The sequence below is a fragment of the Chionomys nivalis genome, chromosome 3, assembly GCF_950005125.1.
Source record: "Chionomys nivalis chromosome 3, mChiNiv1.1, whole genome shotgun sequence".
In the NCBI taxonomy this organism is placed as follows: Eukaryota; Metazoa; Chordata; class Mammalia; order Rodentia; family Cricetidae; genus Chionomys; species Chionomys nivalis.
The window spans coordinates 58317333-58337628 of record NC_080088.1 but is presented as its reverse complement, the minus strand read 5'-3'; the positions used below and the strand labels follow the sequence as shown (position 1 = coordinate 58337628).

The 20296-nt window shown below is 33.2% G+C and overlaps 1 protein-coding gene across 2 annotated transcripts in view; it reads right to left on the bottom strand.

Moving 5' to 3' along the window:
• Positions 1–20296, bottom strand: part of Iqcb1 (IQ motif containing B1) — a 59875-nt gene that overhangs the window by 34368 nt on the left and 5211 nt on the right. For both annotated transcript variants that reach the window (XM_057766181.1, XM_057766182.1), the window contains exons 5-9: positions 18880–19009; positions 10639–10732; positions 6935–7034; positions 3371–3549; positions 1336–1445 (exon numbers count right to left, since the gene is read on the bottom strand). In XM_057766181.1, the coding sequence (XP_057622164.1) occupies positions 1336–1445; positions 3371–3549; positions 6935–7034; positions 10639–10732; positions 18880–19009 (613 nt within the window). The remainder of the gene's footprint in view (positions 1–1335; positions 1446–3370; positions 3550–6934; positions 7035–10638; positions 10733–18879; positions 19010–20296) is intronic.

Genomic DNA, 20296 nt, shown 5'->3' with positions numbered 1-20296 from the left:
TCCAAGTATATCACACCTGTTCAACTAGAGTAATATCTAGAACATATTCAAAATAGTCTAGTTAGCTCCAAATTCTCTCTCTGATATCACTTCCTTTTAAAGGATTTAAAGTCCTTCCTAATCTTTGGACCTAATGTCTTCTGGTTGGTTGCTTGTGGATTTTTGAAACTAAATCTTGTTAAGCAACCCATGAGAACTAAAATTATGACTCTTCTGTCCTAGCCTCTTGAGTACTGGGATTAAAGCTGTGTGTCTCCATGCCCAGGGAGCTAACTTATTAATGTTTATATTTAGTATTTTAAAAGATTTGTTTTTATTATTTTTACTTGTGTGTGTGTGTTTGTAGCTATGTGCACACCTGCTGAGGCCAAAGGCTTCAGATTCCCCTGAAATTGGAGGTGCAGGCATTTGTGAGCCATTTAACATGGCAACAGAACTCGTCCTTTGCAGGAGCAGTACACACTCTTAGCTGCTGAGCCCCCACTCCAGTTCATTCAGTATTAACCACTTAGACTGTATAAGCTCCTTGACTATTTGTGGTTAGTTATGCAAATATGTTTTAATTCTAAGCTTTTAGGATGCTGTTTTGAGGCTGTCCACCATATGTATGTTTTGAAAGTAGTCTATGGAAGTAAAGAATTCTTTTCCTTTATTTTCTTCCATATAAATGTCTCCCTTCATCCTCCTGCCTAAACTGGACTTCCTTCCAATTACCTTTTGGTTTTGGATTTTAGGTAAATAATAATCTCATTTCCTTTTACTATAAAAATATCTTTTATTATTTTAGACTCCATTTTCCATATATATTTTAAGGCCTTACCTGAAAATATTCAAAGTGTATGTCTTTTTCTATAGAAGTTACCCAAAGCCTCCATTTTGAGTATATGTTGAAGAAGTATGATAAAATAAAACCTGTCATATCTCAAACATAACTTTTATTAATATAATTTTATGTAAAGATAAAAAATATATTATTTTGTATCGATGAATAAGGCAGCTTACCATAGGTGGACATATATACAGTTTGCTATAATGAGAGATATTTTTAAAGCAAATAAAATTTAAATAGCTTATAAATGAGTAAATAAACATGGGATTTCATGAGATATTTTGAAAAAAATTAACCTGCTCAAATCTATAAAGAGATATAAAAGGGAGACTGAAATTGTGTTTATGGATAGACGGAATGAAACAATACAATGAAAATATTAAAAGATTTCTATTGTCTAGGGATAACATTTTGTTTAAAATGTCAAGAGAAGGAAATTGAGGCATATTTAAGAACTGAGGTTCAATACAGTTATCAAATATCACACAAATTATTTTTTATAATACCTGTTCTTCTACTTCCTGATGGACTTTAGGGGTTAAAAGACCAACCAGCTGTCTAAGTTCTCGACTAAATTCTGTCATATTTTCCTGTTTATTTAGTAGACTTGTGAGTCCTAAAATATAATAACAAGACAAAACAATTATCAATAAAGATTTTGTTATCTAAGTAGAAAATGAATAAATATAACAACATAATTACATATATGATTTTCTTTTTATCAAACACTTCTATGTTGTGGTCTTTACAATCTTCCTCTGTTCTGAGAATTTTTATTTTCCTGACTTGTGAAATCTGAATGTAAAAATATGTCTAAATAATTTCTTTATTAAATAAGGCAGTAGGATCACTGAAGTAAGTCAGAGTAGAGAGAATTTGTTTTCCTTTCAATGCAAAAACCTTAAACTAAAACATTCTTAAGAAGTTATTGTAGGCACATACTCTGTATATGCCTACCTTGTGGAAGCACTTCAGCAGGTATTATTAGTCACTATTAATTAAAGAAAAACCTTATTACACTAACATTTATAAGTTGGACATGAGCCAAGAGGTTTCTGAACAATACAGAAATGCCATAACATGGGCCACTAAGGGACAAAGTAACTTTTGTATCCAAAGCATGTTGGAATTATGTGTGATATAATAAATATAAGTAGGCAAATAAAATTGTCTTTCAGTATATATTTGGGGCTGCCATCATATGGATCTTTGTCTGTATTCTTTAAGATCCAAGTTTTCAGAAGCACTTACAATTGCAAAATACCTTGGTAAACTTGAGTAAATTCTACTGTTGCAATTTTATCATTCAAAGAAATGAACAGGGATTAAGGTAAAATTCATATTTCTTGCTTTTGTTCTTTTGGGGGGGGTTTAGGGGAAGGGTGTTGAGACAGGGTCTCACAATGTTCTGGCTGTTCTGGAATTCACTATGTATACCAGGCTGGCCTCAGGCTCAAAGGCTAGAAATAAAGGCATGCACCCCCAGGCCTGGCATGAACACTCGCATTTCTGGAGAACTCTAGCTGCAAATTTGAAAATGTATGCCTGGCATAATAATAACTAGAGATCTACTAATGGTGCTTATTTTACCTTTTTTCTTATAATATATAAAATAATTAAAAAGGCAATAGTAATGACAGATATAAGGAAAGTTACTAACGTTCCTTTTGAATCACCAAGAATGATTAAGGTCTATTCTAATTGATTAGTAATTAAGTAGATCCTAAAAATTTTAAAAGTTCCATGTGCCATCCTATATTAAACATATTTAATGAAATAAAAACCAATATTTTACTATACTGAATATATTGGTTAACAAAGAAATAACATAAAGCTAACATAATTTTAGCAGGGAGTTGGAAAACTAAAATCTAAGTAATCTTGAGTTAATTACCTAATTTTTCCAAGCCTCTTATTTCATATCTATATGTAAGGATAGGAATACCCAATATACCAAAGGAGTATTATAAAAAATTAAAGAATGTAGAATAGTATCTTGCAGTCAGTGTTCAATTAAATGAATACTCTCACACAAGAATGGTAGTTAACAATGAATTTACTCTCAAGATTTATGACTTTTTAATCATATGTGTTTGAGTATGAAATATAGGTATATTTTGTTGTTGGTAGTGTTTTTTTAGTAAAGGCAGTGAAATAGTAAGATATTAATTATTAACTGATAATAATGCAGTTCTATTTTCTTCTCCAAAGGTATTAATTATTAACTGATAATAATGCACACTTCTACTTTCTTCTCTAGTAAGTTCTGATAAGGTCACAGACATCTTTGGTCATTACTCTACTACACTATTTGGTATACCCAATATAAACAACTTTGTCAGAGAGAGAGAGTAAACATTTATTATAACCCATCAACAAAATATGCATACTATCTGTTGATAATATAGTGACATCTATTTTAATGTTTGTCTTCACAGTTGAGTTACTAACTTTTCAAAATATAAAAATTTTGCCATTTATAAACTGCCAATATATTTTTGTCCTTGAGACTACCAAGAGAAGAAAATACATACGACCTACCTTTGTAGCAAGCACTTAGTCTCAGTAAAATCAAAATCTCCTGATGAGATTCAGCTAGCACTAGGAGGAGCTTTGTAGCAATACTTCTTAAGACTGGACTAGGAGTTGATAAAAGCTTGAAAAGAATTTCATCTAAAATAGAATGCAGGATTTTTCCTTCTATTTTCAGTAAATCACCACTAATAGGACAGAAAAAAAAGTACAATTACTAATTAATACATGGTTATCACAACAAATTTAAAATAAAGCATTTAGTAACTCAAATGACTGTGTGTGGCCTGATCCATGGAGATAGTCACTTTTTAAAGAATATAACTTGGTTCTAAGACTTTACACTATAGCATATTAAGTCAATTCACATTTCTGATTTCATACTGTGGGCAGAGGACCATATTAGGTACAACAAAGAATCCAAAGTAGATGAAGTTCCCCTCTTTCCTCACAGAGAAACTTATTATCAAATTGAATATAAAAAACCTGTATGATTAATTGCTTCAAAAGCTTCAAGGTGACAAATCACAAGACTGCAGTTAAGATTCAACAATTTAATGAAACACAAAATTATGTGCTTAATTTATAAAAAGCATTTTACTTTCATTGGCATTTCTTTATTATCATTTTATAACACTGTGGTGAGCTTCAACAAACTTGTTGAGTTTATGAGCATAAAGTTGTTCATATTATTACTTTGTGTTTTTGTTTGTTTGTTTTTTAAGACAGGGTTTCTCTGTGTAGCTTTGGTGCCTGTCCTGGAACCAGTTCTTGCAGACCAGGCTGGCCTCAAACTCAGAGATCCGACTGCCTCTGTCTCCCGAGTGCTGGGATTAAAGGTGTGTGGCACCAGGGCCCAGCCTCCTTAGTAATTTTTTTTTTTAATGACAGTAAATGATGTTATCCTTCTCAATTTTAACATTAATTGTTGGCAGTTCTTCTATTTCTTTCCTGATCACTCTTGTAGGCTCATTTCATTCATCTCAGATTCAACTTATGGTTTCACTTACTATCTCTGTTGTTTTTGTTGACTTTATTAATGTTGATTATTACTTTCATGTTTATTGTTTTTCCTTCTTTGGTTTAGGGTTTACTATTCCCATATTTTCCTAGTTTACTTAAAGCAGAATTGATATAATGATTTGAGATTTTTCTTTCCCAATATAGATATTACATATAAAATTTCTAAGTATTGTTTAAGATGTACCTCAGAAATTCTTTTTTTTCTTTTGGTTTTCCAAGACAGGGTTTCTCTGTAGCTTTGGTGCCTGTCCTGGAACTAGCTCTTGTAGACCAGGCTGGCCTCGAACTCCCAGAGATCCGCCTGCCTCTGCCTCCCGAGTGCTAGGATTAAAGGCGTGTGCCACCACCGCCCGGCCCCAGAAATTCTTTTCATCTGTTTCTTTTATGTCCATTCATTTAGAAATAATTTCTAATTTTACTTTTGATTTCTTCTGTTCTGTAGGTTATTTAGGTATATACCATTTCTTACATTATATGTAGACTTTTCAGAGATCTACTTCTCACTCACTTCTACCAGATTCCAACTTTTCAACAACATTTTGTTATTTAAATCCTTTTAAGTTTATCGAGAGGTGTCTACAGGCACTGGATATGACTTTTTAAAAATGTTCCCCTTGACTTTGAAAGAAACGTGTAGATTTTTACATACATGAGCTGAATGGTACTCCACTAAATTTTTGAAGAGAACCCTCTGCTGATCTCTCATAAAGCTTTTTTTCTAGTGTTCTGCCTTGTGAATTTTAGTCATCTTGCTTTCCTCTAGATCTCCCACTTCATTTCTTTAAATCAAGTTTTCCAGTTACACCACATTCTAAAAATTTGTACTAAGAATAGTTGGGATCTTGAAAGCACTCCAAAGGCTCCTGTGTGAAAAACTCAGTCTCAAGGAAGGACCTATTTGGAACTGCTGGAATGTTTAAGGGGAAGGACGTACTGCATGCTCTTTTCTCTCTCTTCAACTTCCTGGTAATAAGGTGAGCACTTTGCCCTGCCAGCTGTTCTCGTTGTGTATAATATTTCTCTTACAGACTCAAACCCATTGGGCAAATAATTATGTAGTGGAGCCTCCAAAACCATGAGCCAAAGTAAACCTTTTCTTTTATAAATCTGTTATCTTGGGTTTTCTTACAATGCCAGAAAACTCCAACCTTACATTCTTTTTTCCCCCTTCTGAGCTCTTATTCATACATTGAGTCATGTTCAGTTCATTAAGAATTGATCCTTCATGAGTTGTCTTTTCCTTTTCCCCCCATTAATCAAGTAAATTCATCTCTATAATTCTATTTTAATCCAAAGTGGAAATAAAGGTCTGGGTGATTTTAATTAAATAAAAAAGTCTATTCCCTATTACCAGTGCCAAGATTTTATCATTTTACTTGAATTGCTATGGTCGTTTGTTTGTTTGTTATTTGCATTTTGGGGCAACAAATTTAGGATATTTAACAGCCAACGCAAGTGCCCCACCACAAGGATACCTCCCTAGTCTTCCAGTTGTCTTCTTTGTCTAGAGCAGTGATTTTCAGCACAAGGGTTGTGACAAACTTTAGGAGTCGAATATCTGCTATCCTGCATATCAGATATCTACATTATGATTCATAACAGTAGCAAAATTAGTTATTAAGAAGCAATAAAATAATTTTATGGTTGGGGTCATCACAACATAAGGAACTGTATTAAAGGGTTGTAGCATTAGGAAGGTTGAGAACCACTGGTCTAGAGTTTTGTTCTTCTCTTCTCTTCATTATTAAGCAGAGTAATAAAACTGAAATGCAATCAGACCTTATTCATCTACTTAAATAAAATCTTCAATGGTCCCCACTGCCTACAGGATATGGCTGTTTTCTTAACATAGCATATCAATTTTTCATAATGTCTCTTCAAAATTTACTGGACACATCAGATACTGAACTTAAAATCCCAGCAAGATGAATCTTTTCAACTTTTTACCCTCAGCATAACGTTTCTTATTTATCTCTGACTTTTGTTTATGTTGGCATCTTTTTCCTTCTCCTCATCCTCCCTTTAAAACTTATCTTTAAAGTTTCACCTCAGGTTTAAACTTCTCCAGGATGTATCTTCACTCAGTTTGGCTTAGAAGCAACTCAATACTTTTGGATAAACTTTAACATTGTAAACTAATACACAAAAATATGTTTGTCTCAATATTCACTCATTGAAAACAAGATTCATATCTGAATAATTATTGTAAATATAAGGAGAAACAGAATAATTGTGACACATAGTAGCCAATGAATAAACCCATACATGAATGAAATAATGAATAATTTCACTATGCATATTTTTACTATGATCCTAATATTTTTCTTTAGGTATCACATCAATTCTCTTTTCTAAGCCTAAGATTTTCTAGAGCTCTGACGTAACAATTTGATAACAAATTTCTAATCTTTTGCAGTATCTTATACTAACTTTTTCTAAAAGTCAATCATAAAAGACCTTAAATTTCATGTACAAGTCATATGTAGAAGATTGACAAATTGTAATAAAATTCGTAATGTTTATGATTTAAAATTGTGTAAATTAAGTCACCTGTTGATCTGTAGTATATTCTGTAGCAGAGTCATGACTGTAGCTCCTATTTGAACATTGTCAGTTTGCAGTAAGTGTAAGAAATGATCACTCTGCAGTACTAAAAGAACAGGGAGAAAAAGAAATGTTAAAGATCCTAATAATAACCTAAGTAAGAGTTTGTCTTTTTAAAATCAAATCAACTCATGATCATTTCTGTTAAAATTTTGGCAGTGAAAGGCCTATAATAAATATTTTTATAGATGCAGGCAGTTTTAAATGGTCATAAAGTTAAGAGTCATTCCATTTTAAAGTATTTAGTTATAGTCAAAGGGGCATCTATAAATATCAAGCTAAAATTTAATATTACTTCCTTTAAGCTAAAAATAATATCTCCTACATCTGAGTCTTTTTTCTAGCAATGAGTTTTATTAAATAATAAAACACTGAATAATTTTTTTCTAGGTTTAAAAGTTTTAGGCTCTGATGAGTCAGTTACAAAAATTTGGTGCTCAGTGCATACGCAAGTTGCTTAACTTTAACCTCTGTCTAGAAAGCTGATGACACAAGTAGAGTCATCAGAGAGAGAGCCACAAGTGAGAAAATGCCTCAGTAAGATCAGGCTGTTAGCAAGCCTGTAGGGCATTTTTTTTTTTTTTTAATTAGTGATAGATATGGGAAGTCTTAGTCCATTGTGAGTGAAGCTACCTCTGGGCTGGTGGTTCTGGCTTCTATTAGAAAGGAGGTTGAGCAAGCCATGGAGAGCAAACCAGTAAGCGGCTCTCCTCCATGACCTCTGCATTGGTCTCTGCCTCCAGATTCCTGTCCTGTTTGAGTTTCTGTCCTGATTCCTTCAGTGATGAACAATGATGTGGAAGTGTAATGCAAATAAAACCTTTCCTTCCCAAGTTGCTATTGCTAGTGGTATTTCAGCACAGCAACAGTAACCCTAACTAAGACAATCTTCCATAATCTCCATTTCATCACCTGTGAAACTAAAAATTATTATTATTCTCATAGCAGGCTAAGGCAAAATGTGTTAGAAGAGACTGTTCCCAATAAATATCAGTCTCTGTTCCCTACATCAGTTGAGCACAAGGATAATTAAAAGTGAGATCAGATATGTTTGTTGCAAGCTTGCCCTGTTAACACCACCTTAGCTTACATAAAAATAACTTTTTTCTTTCCTTTTCTATTTCCTGAAATACCAGATTTGCTTTTTCCCACACCAACTCCTGTTCTTCATATATATTTAAAGCCAAATTATTATTTATCATTTTTTAACAACTTAAAAAAACATACTTCTATGTTTTACAAATTGTTACCTAAGTAGTAAAAAAAAATCTGTAACTACAATAGGTGCATTTTCTTTTTTTTTTTTTTTTTTTTTTTTTTTGGTTTTTCGAGACAGGGTTTCTCTGTGGCTTTGGAGCCTGTCCTGGAACTAGCTCTGTAGACCAGGCTGGTCTCGAACTCACAGAGATCCGCCTGCCTCTGCCTCCCAAGTGCTGGGATTAAAGGCGTGTGCCACCATTGCCCGGCTCTAGGTGTATTTTCTATTTGTCATATTTTAGTAATAACTCTAGAAGTATCCAGGATTTACTAAAATCATATGACATCTAGTTCATGAACTTTTCTTTTTCTCTGTTCTAAAATGTTATGATGAAGTAAAATACTAAGGAGTTACTGCATTTTGTCTTTATACTGTTTGCCTTGTAATTCCTTAGCTTCAAAGTAGATGAGTAACTCCTATTCCATTACCACATTCACAAAAGGGCCTATTTATTTAATTTTTGTAACAAAAGTTTCAAAGACACCTAAAAGCAGACAAAATAATGTAATAAATCCTTATGAGCCAGTCAATTTTAAATATCAATTAAACATCAGGAGATAATAAAAATTATCTCTTAATTTTATCAAGAAGCCAGACAAGTGTTCCAACCTCTAAGTGCTTTGAATTTTTAAATTTCTTTCAGTCAAGATTCAAATAAGATCCATGGAACATGATTATGTTTCAAATTTAAAATGACCCATAATTCTTCCATTTTTATTTTCTTTGTGATTTATTCAAAAAATCATGTAAATTGTCCTCTGACAGGTTTGATTCTCAATTGCATTCCTGGAGTATAATTTTTTTTCTCAATTGGTAGATGGCATTAGAGGATGGAAATGATGCAGGTTTGAATTTCTGAAATATATATTTTATCTGTGATGTTATGATAATCCAGTTGTCTCTCTTTTTAAGGTGTTGATAGGCATAGGTAGGTAATTACTAAATCTGTTCATTCATGAGGGATTGCAAAATAAGTGGTACTCTTTCATGCCTTCATTTATTAGCTGAAATACTTTCACAAAGAGAAAATTTATATCGATGTATATTGACAGAATAAAAGTTAGATTCTTCATTTTACAGTTTTAAAACAATACATTAGTCCTCTGGTTGACTTCAATGGTAACATTTGGTGATTAATTCACTGCACTTATTATTCCTATTATAGCTCAACTTTTCTTTATTCAGCTAGTAGAAGCCTCTTAAACTAAAATAAAAATTTCTCTCTTTATCTGCTGAGCCATTTCACCATTCCTAGTAGAGGCCTCTTTACGTTGGCTTTTCAGTCCTTTTAATCCTGATGAATTTTAAATGTTTCTTTTACATCTCATATTCAAGACACTTCAAATTCACTTCTTTACTTCTATCCCAGATCTGGAGGGCAGTAATTTCTTCAAAGGTGTAAAACATTTTATAGGGAAAAAATTATTAAAAACTCCATTTAATGTATACATTTTTGCACAATAATTTTATAAACATTTAACAAGTTTTGATACCTACATTATGGTTTCATATTAACCCTAGACACACTATCACTTTTATCACAGTTCTTTTCGAAAAGGAATATGGCATTTAAAAAAAATTATTTAAGTATTTTCTTTCTCCTTTATATCTAGTCCTAAGTACTTTATATTTTTTTAGTTAAACAGTCTTTAAACTGGAGATTTTTAACAATAGTAGACATATAAAAGGAAAGAGATAATATTTTAAATAGAGTATTTAGACGTTCACTTAGCTATAAGGCTATAACTAGCTATATGGCTACCAAAAGTGTCTGTTAAAACAATTCAAAGTAGTTGCCTTTAGAAAACTGAAAATGGTATGGATTACACATCCAAGGAATGTGTTTTTTAACACTTAAAGAACTATGTGGCTCTTTAATGCATGAATAATTCTGAAAGTAGAATTAAAGATTCAAGAATTACTACCTGGAAAAATATTCCAAGGTGCTGTACTTATGTAAAGTGAAAATTTTCAAAGACTAAGAATTGTGCCATGATTATTGGGATTCCTTTTTTAGTCTTAAGACAATATAAAATTAACACATATTTATACTTTTCAATGAAAACAAAATATCCAATAAAATAACTTTGAGGTTTTATAAAATTTAGCAAATTAGGATATAAGCCTATCCTTACCTGAATAGCTAGATTATGAGTGAAAACGATTTACTCTGTACACGTAGATTTCTTTAGAAAGATAAATCTAAAGTTAAATTTATAACACTACTACAATTTTAAAATATTACTTTCCTAAACTGCCAAATGATTAATATCTCAGATTTACTAATCAGAAAAGTTAAGGTCAAAGTTATACTTTAGCTTTAACTTGGCATTTAAAAAGGCAATGCTGTAAGACTATTGTTTATATTAAAGTTATTGTTTTTCCCTCTTACCATTCTGTATGAGTTGAGTATGACCTCCCAATAACCAGAAGAGAGAATCAGTCACAATTTGGAAAAAATGTAGTAATTTATCTTTTTCTTCACCCTTAATACAAAAGTAAAAACAATTGTAAACAGAAGGAAAAAGAAAAGACATCTCTCAGAGTAGTCAGCAGACTTTATTTCCAGATTTAATAGCTACTGACAAAGTTCCCAAACTTGTAGTGCTTTGTTTCTTCATTTGTAAAGGCAATGGTTGCAGTATATAAATGCTCTACCACTCATAGATAAAACAAAATTACCCAAGTAAAACTAAACAAAATAAGTAGCCTTTACTTTGTAAGTAGCTCCAAAGTAATGAGCTCAAAAATAGACTAATATTTACTCAAAGTAATAGAATCACATATTGATATACTATACCTCCTTAATGTTTGATATGCTTCAGAATGACTTTTGGAACTTCTAAAATAACCCTATGCACAAGTCCAAATATATATAATCTCAACCTCCAAAGCTAAAGTCTTGATATCTGTATTTTCAAAAGTTAGATGAGTGACTTCATTATACAGCCAGGGTTAAAAACCATGGCAATATGAAAATGTAACCGTGTAAGGCATTAATAGAACTTTTCAGTTCCATTTTCTATCCTAAGACTTTATGAGAACAGAGAGTATACCAATACTCCCCATTATAACTCACTGTCTACAATTTTGATGGACAGGAAATGTTCCATTAATATATACTAAGCAAATAAACAATGCTTTTTTGCTGAATCTATTCTTATGAAAAGGTAGTAAGAGTGCCACAACAGGAGATAAAACATGTTCCATTGACTATGTCTATTGACTCCATATAACTTTAATGTAAAGTTGTATAAGTGTCTCTAAACCCATCCAGGTCAAGAACATTTCCACTACAGCATCAAACTAATAACAACAGTTAACAAACGACCTGTTAATTTAATTATAACAACTGTCTTTCCTATAAAACTACCAAACATAAAAAATGCCACATTAGACGGACACATCTTGGTCTAGTAAACATCCTTTTCCAATTTCATCCAAAGATACAATGAGAAAGTGCATCAAAGATCTTGTCAATCTCAAAGGGTCATGTATTTCAAGATGTCCAAAGTTTACTTTAAAGCCTGTTAGATAATATCAACCATTAATTTACAGTTCCTGACAAAACTTGCTCTTAAATCACTTCAAAGTTCATGAATAAGTATTTTTCTTTTTTGATACAGATATTTTAAACTAGTGTGTAGCTTGGGCCAGAACATCTAAGATACATCCTACTATGTTATATGCTACTCACTTACTATCAAATTCTTAAAAATTTGCTTGGGAACTCAAAAATAGACTAATATTTACTCAAGATTTTGTGACCACTGAGTTAAGTCCTCTACTAATAATATTTTTTCAATATTTGGGCTAGCATATTGTCCATATTGTTGTATTTCTCATTTAATTCCATTCTTTTTGTTTATAAGATGTATTTAATTTGTACATTTTTGTCTACATGTATTCATCCAATCAATGCCTCAGGAGGCCAGAAGAGGTAGTCAGATTTCCTGGATCTGAAGTTTTAGATGGTTGTGAGTTACTATGTGGGTGCTGAGAATTGAACCCAGGTCCTCTGGAAAAGCAGTCAATGCTCTTAACTACTAAGCCATCTCTCCAGCTCCTTAGTTCCACTCTTGTGATTTTTTTTTAACTAATGTTTTGAAATAAAAATACATTAGTCTTCGATATTACATAAGAAATAGCTAAGATCTTATTAGCTTGACAATTATTTAGGTTCAAGGCAGTATCTACTTTTCATAAAATCAGTACTCTAAAATGGAACTTAACGTAACAGTGGGTATTATGAACCGTGTCTTCCAAAATTCATATGCTGATGTCTTAACCCCAATGTGATATTTGTAGGAGCATGAAATCATGAGGATAGTGCCTTCTTGATGAATTTAGTGCCCTTGTAAGATTACCCCACCCCATGACAAAGACCACGTGAACATACAGCCAGATAGTCACTTCTATCTGCCAGTCACAAATTAGGTCCCACCAGTAACTAAATCTGTCTGTTTTATTTCTGTACTTCCCAGCATCCAAAATTGCCAAACAAAAAAGTCCATTTTTCTTAAACTAAACAGTCTACCCTATTATATTAGCCTAAACTGACTATGACACTGCTGAGTTCTCTCCATAGGTTACAAAAGTTGTGAATGTATTCAAGTCTAATACAGCAGTAAGTAGGTCCAAAGGTATATTCTGCCAAGGACCCTTCCAAGGAAAATGTGTGTTATCATAATAGATTAAGGGTGGAAGTTAACCAGCAACTTTCATAAGGGACTTACAATGAGAAAACTTAGAGAACTGTTTAAAACTTGATCCTGCCAACCTTCAGACTGGTGCTATTCCAACAACTACACTAGTTCTCAGTCTTTTGAATATAAAATAATACTTTCATCTATCAGCTTCTGTAACTACTAACTTCTTTAAATTAATCCATACACAAGATGTGGGGCACAAACCACTACTGGTTTTGTTTTTGCTAGAGTTCTGTATTTGCTAGAACACTAACACATGTGGCTGTACCCATAACATTCAAGTATATGTGTGTATCTGTAAAACAGAGGAAAAGAAGCTCAAACAAATCTCCAAACAAAGAAATTCAAGAGTAAGAGACAACCTATTGAATATTTGCAAACTATGTATCTGACAAAGGTTTGATGAATAGAATAATGTATAAGGAAGTCAAATAACTGAAAGCAAGCAAGAAAAAAAATTCCATTTTAAATCTAAAAGGACATTACTCAAAAAGAACACATACAAATGGCCAACAGGTTTATTAGAAAATGCTCAGTATTAATAACCATCAGGAAAAGGGCAATCAAAATCCTAGTTGGCCAAATGGCTATTAACAAAAAGACAAAAATAACAAGTGCTAGTGAGGATGTGTTTTAAAAAAGAAAATACTTTTGTTACAACAATTACAGAACATTGTGTGGAAGTTCAACAAGATTTATATGTAGTAATTACATTACTAGATTTTTTATTTAAAAGAAATTAATATCAATATACATGTTATCCTATTGTTTGTACTATTTTAATGTAACACGATTCATAAGAGTAAAAAAATGGAAATAACCTAAGGTATCTATCAAACCAATGAATGCACAAATACAACAAAATACTTTTCAGGCATAAAAAGGATGAATTTCTATCATTAGCAAAACCCTGGATGGAACTGAAGGTTGGTAAGTGAAGTAGACCAGGCTAGAAAATTACATATTATACGAATTCATACATACAGAATCTAAAACAAGTTGAGACTACAATACTGGTTACCAGAGGCTAGGGATATAGAAGATGATGATAGGGGCTAGTTTAACAATGGGTATTATCTAATATATAGAAATAATTTGAGGTATTTTATGGCACATGGAATGATTATATGCAATCATAAGCTTTTACTTTTATTTTTAAAAGGAGTAACTTTATTTTGAATATTAAAGAGATTAACAAATAGTTCCATTATTCTGACAGTCACACAAACTTAATACTGTTAACAAAATTGCAAGCTCATACAGTTTCCAACAACTCCTAATTAGCCATTAAGAGAATTATAGACTGGAAGTGGCTCAGGCCCATGGTCTTAAGAGTACTTGATTCAGCAGGATTGCTGAGTTCCATGCCAGACTGAGCTACTCAGTGAATTCTGTGGCAACCAGAGCAAGACGTATATTTGCATATATGACATAATCGTGAATGTTATGTGCATAGGAAATAATAGAACAAGCCCATGAGATATCTAGAGAGAAAGATGGCTTTTTTTCCATTTGTTACCCTACCACCTCCTGTTTTTTCCCTGGGAGAGTCTCACTATGCAGCCCATGCAGCTGCCTCAATCTCCTAACTGTTGGAATATAGATGTCCATCACTACACCTTACTAAAAAGGAGGTTTTTTTACGAGTGAAGTATTTCCTGGCCATGAGTCATGAATAAAATGCTTCTTGTTGGGCATAACACATGCCTCTGATCCTAGCACTCAGGATGCAGAGGCAGGTAGATTTCTGTGTGTTTAAGGCGGCCAACCTCAAAAAACAAAAAACACAGAATTCCATCCAGGCCAGCCAGGATTACAGAATGAAACCCTGTCTTAATATTCAAAACAAACAAACAAAAAAGCAAAAATGAAAAATGAAGATGAGAAGATAGTATTAAAATTGGAATCTGAATTCTCTGTTGTGCCATTTTGGGTTAGTTTAGTACAACTGATTGAAAGAGGATTGAAGAAGATGAAGAAATTCTCAACTTCTGCTCTTATTCCTCCCTCAGGGTTAGGACTGAGCACAACAATTAAGGCCTGATTGTGAGCACAGTGGGACAATTTGGAAGATAATCACTTAGGGTCAAGTCAAGCTGTTATGAATCAGCAGATGAGCATCCTGGGGCCCTTGTACTGGAGTCCTGAGGAAGAACAGGGAACCGCAGATAAGAAGCTAGAAAGTTAGTTTTATGATGGATTTAGTCATCTACAAAGATGGAAACAGAAGTTGCCACTGAAATTTAACATATATATGACTCCACCTTTATAGGCAGCATTGCTAAGTAAACTAATGATTTCTTGTTAGGCAGGCTTCTCTGCTTCTATTGTATACAACACACATGATCTATGAAATATGTATACAGCCTAGATCTTGTAGGGTAACAGACTATTGTAAAACCACCCTGCCCCTGAACCCAGGACTTAGAAATCCCTAACCCCATGACTCAGGGTCAATGGGCAAGCAATACTTTGTGCTGTATTTTTCCACTTGTTCACTGTGCATACTCCAAAGATCCGTTTGTTGCTGTTTCTGATTCTACTCAGAGGCAGCTACCATTCTGTTTCTTCCCATAAGTATGTGGTGTGACTCTGTGGTATTCCTCGGCTCCCGATTGTCAAGATACCCCTGCACCAGAAAACCCTTTCAGATCTAATAGGATTGGACACTTAAGAGTGGCAGAGCACATGGTCTTCAAAACTTTGCTTCTCTGTGATGAAAATGTCTTATCACAAAAACAACAACAACAAAAAACAGCGTGGCATTTGCTGCTGTTCCAAAGTGTAATCACAGATTCCATCTTCAAATTCTGATGTGCTGATGTGGCACTTTACAGAAAGTGGACTACTACAAATAGGACATTCTTGGATACTAGAATGTTGCTTTCCTTAGACAAGAACTGGATTTTGCCTGACAGCTCCTCAATCTAAAGATCTGAAGTAGGTACTTGATAAGGCAAAGAATCAATTCTGTAGTCTATACAACTCAACATCTCTTGTTCTTCTTCAGATTGTTTTCTCCATTCATTCTCTCTCTTCCTCCCCTCCCCACTCCTCCCTCTTTTCCCCCTGCTCCCCGCTTCTCAGAACATCATATATAATCTTGCTGTCACTTAGTTTTCTTGACTAATCTAGAACAGGCATTTCTATTCCTTTAGAGTTAACAGCAGGATCTGAAGCTCATCTACTCTGATCTCCATCTTCTGACTTTCTGAGGTCATCTTCAGGTTGTGTTCTTTCAGCTAATACAGTTCAACCTCCCAACAGGCCTTCAGTTCTTCCACTTTCATTCTAACTTCTAATAGATGTAGTACCTAACTTCTCTTTTTTCCTTTGGAGCTCAGCCTGCAAGTCTGAGTTCTGCTTTTAAATGCATTCAGTTGTAGAGCTTGATCTCTTCCTCTATTCTCTTGGCTATAACATGATGTCCTCTTCACTTTATGAATGAAATTGGAAAGGAATCTCCCCAGACCACATCATCTTGATCTACACAGCAGAACTGGCAATATTGATATCTGGACAAGTAGTAAGTTCTAAATTGGACTTTCGACTTATTTTGTGTTTAGGCCACTGTGCAAAGCAACTCAAGTGAATGTATAATACTCCTGGGCAGTCTTGCACTTCACTCTAAAAAGATGTTGATCCAATCCTTGTAAGTGGGAATGAAATGCTAAATGAAGGTGTAATAGTATGTGCATCCTCTCCAAGAACACAGAAAATTGCCACACTATTAAAGATGTCCAAGAGACATTACAGTGCTCTAGGAAGACAGCTGTTATCGAGTAAAGGGGTCATCTATTGTCTTTTCTATCGTGGTCTAGGAACAGCAGATAACAGCAATGCAACAGCAACAGGGCACTCAAAGGGAAACTATGTGCTTTTTTATAACCATAAAGAAATGACAAATATCTGAGGAGATAGATTTGTTTATCCTGATAGGAATAATGTATATAGTATAAAAGTACCAAAAATATTACATCATTCCCTTAAAGTATGTACAACTTTATTATGTGTTGATTAAAAAACAAAATCTAGAGTCTTACTAGCCCGAAGTATCAGAAATTAAATTTGAAACAGCTACAGCAGTCTATAAAGCAGGAAGCTCAAAAGTCTATATGCAAATGTCCACTCAATTTTTGACTTAACTATGCACTTTTAAAAACAAGCTTTGAGAAGCCTGGGAAAACTATAGCTGGGGATTGAAGGAATTAATAGCAGTCTCATTTCCTGCCAATTGCTGGGCATACAGAGTTTAGAATTCAGGTTACATATTAGATGGTCTGAGTAAACACTTTCCACTTTCACTTAAATCAAAGCACTACATATAAAGATAATTCTTTATACATAAAATTGGAATAAATCTATTCTGAGAAAGGCTAAAAGTAATCCTTTGTATCACCTGATCTGCCAGAATGTAACTGCTTCTCAACAGTCCTTAAAAGAAGGTAAGTGCTCCTACAATATATCATTTAGAGTCCATAATAAACCAAAACATATTAGACATGTGAAGAAAAAAAATTCTGACCTTAGAAAAAGGGGGGAAATATAAAGGTAATAGAAGCAAACTCTCAAGTGATTCATGCATAGAGTCTATAAATAAGGGCTTAAAGTGATTACAATAAATATAGTAAAGAATCTACAAGAAATGGATAGAAAGATTATGATATGAAAGAAAAGATTATGAAAACTCTAAAGGGAGAGAAAGAAATCATAATTAAGAAATGCAATACATGAAAACAAATTCCTTAGATTATTAGCAATCATTAGTAATTATTATAATCATTGGATTATTAGTAGATTAGATTGAAGAACTAGTCAAAATGTTAAGATATACTAATAGAAAGTAACCAAACTAATATAAACAACACAGCAAGACCAATAGAGGGGAATGCCAGTAAGAATGAAGGCTGAGGCAGGATAAGGAGTTCAAAGTCAGCCTTGTGGCAAATAAAGCCCAATTCACATGAAACCTACCTCAAAAATACAGAAACAAAACCAAAACCAGGAAAAGACAGATATAGAGACAGAAATACACAGAGTTAGAGGAGAATGACTAAATGAATAAATCATACGGTATTCTTTAGCTAGCATTTATACATTTTCTAATGTAGGTTTAAATTCTTGGTTGTAATTCTTTGGCTAAAGATGTTTAAATTCACTACTCGTATGTTCATCCATACATAGCATTAATGAATGTTATTTGGTCACAATAAAATTAAATTAGAAATTAGTAACAATAAAGTACAAATAAAATCTTCAAATATTTGAAAATTATGCAATATATTTTTCATAAAAGCATAATACACCCAAGAAATATTTGAATTATAAAGATCACCATGTCTGAGTTGAAATATTTTCATAAAGAGGTCTGAAATATGAAACATAAAGTCTACATATCTTCTTTGTCACCACTAGAGATATTCAGAAAAGTCCTGGGCTTAGAGAACAAATGTTCCTCCAATTAAAGAAGGGGATAACAATTAGAAAATTTAAGGAGAGAAGAATATGTTCCAGGAAGATGCCATGGATATAAGCATATATGGGTATTGCCCAAAATTAAGTGGTAAGACAGACTATTCAAAAATCATACAGCAATTCTTTAGCTAGTATTTACCAATTTTCTAATGTAGAAATTAAGTTCTCTGTTGTAATTTCTTTTGGGGGTTAAAGATGTTTAAATTCACTACTTGTATATTTGGCCAGATACAGCATAATTTGATAAATAGCATGGGAAAACTCAGAAAAGACTAGATATGGTGCACATCCTTGTAATCCCAGCACTCAGGAGACTTATGTGGAAGGACTGACACCCTGAAACCTGCAAGGCTACACATTGAGTATGAAGTTATCCTGGGTTATACAGTGAAACCTTGTTTCAGGAAAAAATAAAATTATTGGGGAATGAACATCAAATAAACACATACCTTAGCTGCATTGATGAAACATGTTTGTAATCGTCTCCCCAAGATAAGAAAATTTTCGACAGCTGATGGAAGTAATTCCTTGTAAAATTCTTCTCCATCTTCTCCTGGTTCTAAGCCCACACAGCAATGGCTGAAATGAGAGTACAAGTTTGCATAAATAATATCAGTTTAATGTTCACACTTCCACAGGCATTGTGCTTTAATGAAAATCTTAAGTATCATTATTTTGTAGACAAGCCAATTAAAAATTTGCTGGAAATTTTTAACTTTTTAGAGAACTAAACTGTGCTATGGACCTTGCTTGCATTCAGTTCCAGGCTCACATATCCTAAAACCGAATATACTGGCCCTTTAAGAAATGAAAGCCATGTCTGGGTGATGGTTAATTTCTTTAATCCCAGCACCCTGGGAAGCAGATATAGGCAGATCTCATAGATGAGTTCAAGGCCAGCCTGACCTACATAGTCAGTTCCAGGTCAGCCAAGTTTACAGAAACCCTGTCTCTGAAATAAAAAATAAACAAACAAAAAGAGAGAAAGGAAGAAGGCACATAAAAAATACATGTTTACAATAAAGAGAAATGATATTAGTTTACAGGGAGTTGGCTACAATCAGCCTAAAAGGCAACGAATGCCTTGACTGTTTTATATTATTTTTTTGTTAATTGATATATTTTAGAAATCTAACAGCAAAAATTTATCTAGGGTGAGATTAACTTCAAGGAACAAAGATAAGAAAACCAAACACTCTAGTTTCATACCCAATTCTTCTTCCCGACAGATAGTTTCCTTAAGATCCCCAAGTTATCTGCTTGTATATATATTCCTTATATCAAAAGGGAAAACAGTGAAAGTGTGCTCATGTAACAGGGACAGTTTATGACACACAGAAAGAAGAATAATGCTTTCAGAGAACTGTATCTTCATGAAACTACACATTACAGCTGCTCCTTGGATATGAGTTGAATATATTTAAAAATATCAATATTAAAAGTAGTTGTAGTCTCATACCAAAAAGGGCCTTCAACCCAAAGTAGCATGGTAGTACTACTGTCTAAGTCTTTCCAACAAAATGTGCAAACACTGATAAGAATGGCAATTACAAGTCAAGCGTGCTAAAAACCTAACTGGCTAATGCTTGCTATCAAATTTTTACTTTCTATTCAGTTATTAAACTTAACTACTCAGGACAGCTGTATGATAGATGGCATTAACAAAAGAAATAATATTCAACCAATGTTGTCATTACCTAGCATATCCGATCAAAAAATATAGAGGCACTTATTTACTTATATTCAACCAATACTGAAATAATTAATCTTGAAAATTAAAGTATAAAAGAGTATTACATAGATTTATCAAATTTTTGTAACTGTGTACTTTGTAACTGTGTACTTTGAATTGGGCCTTTATGTAAT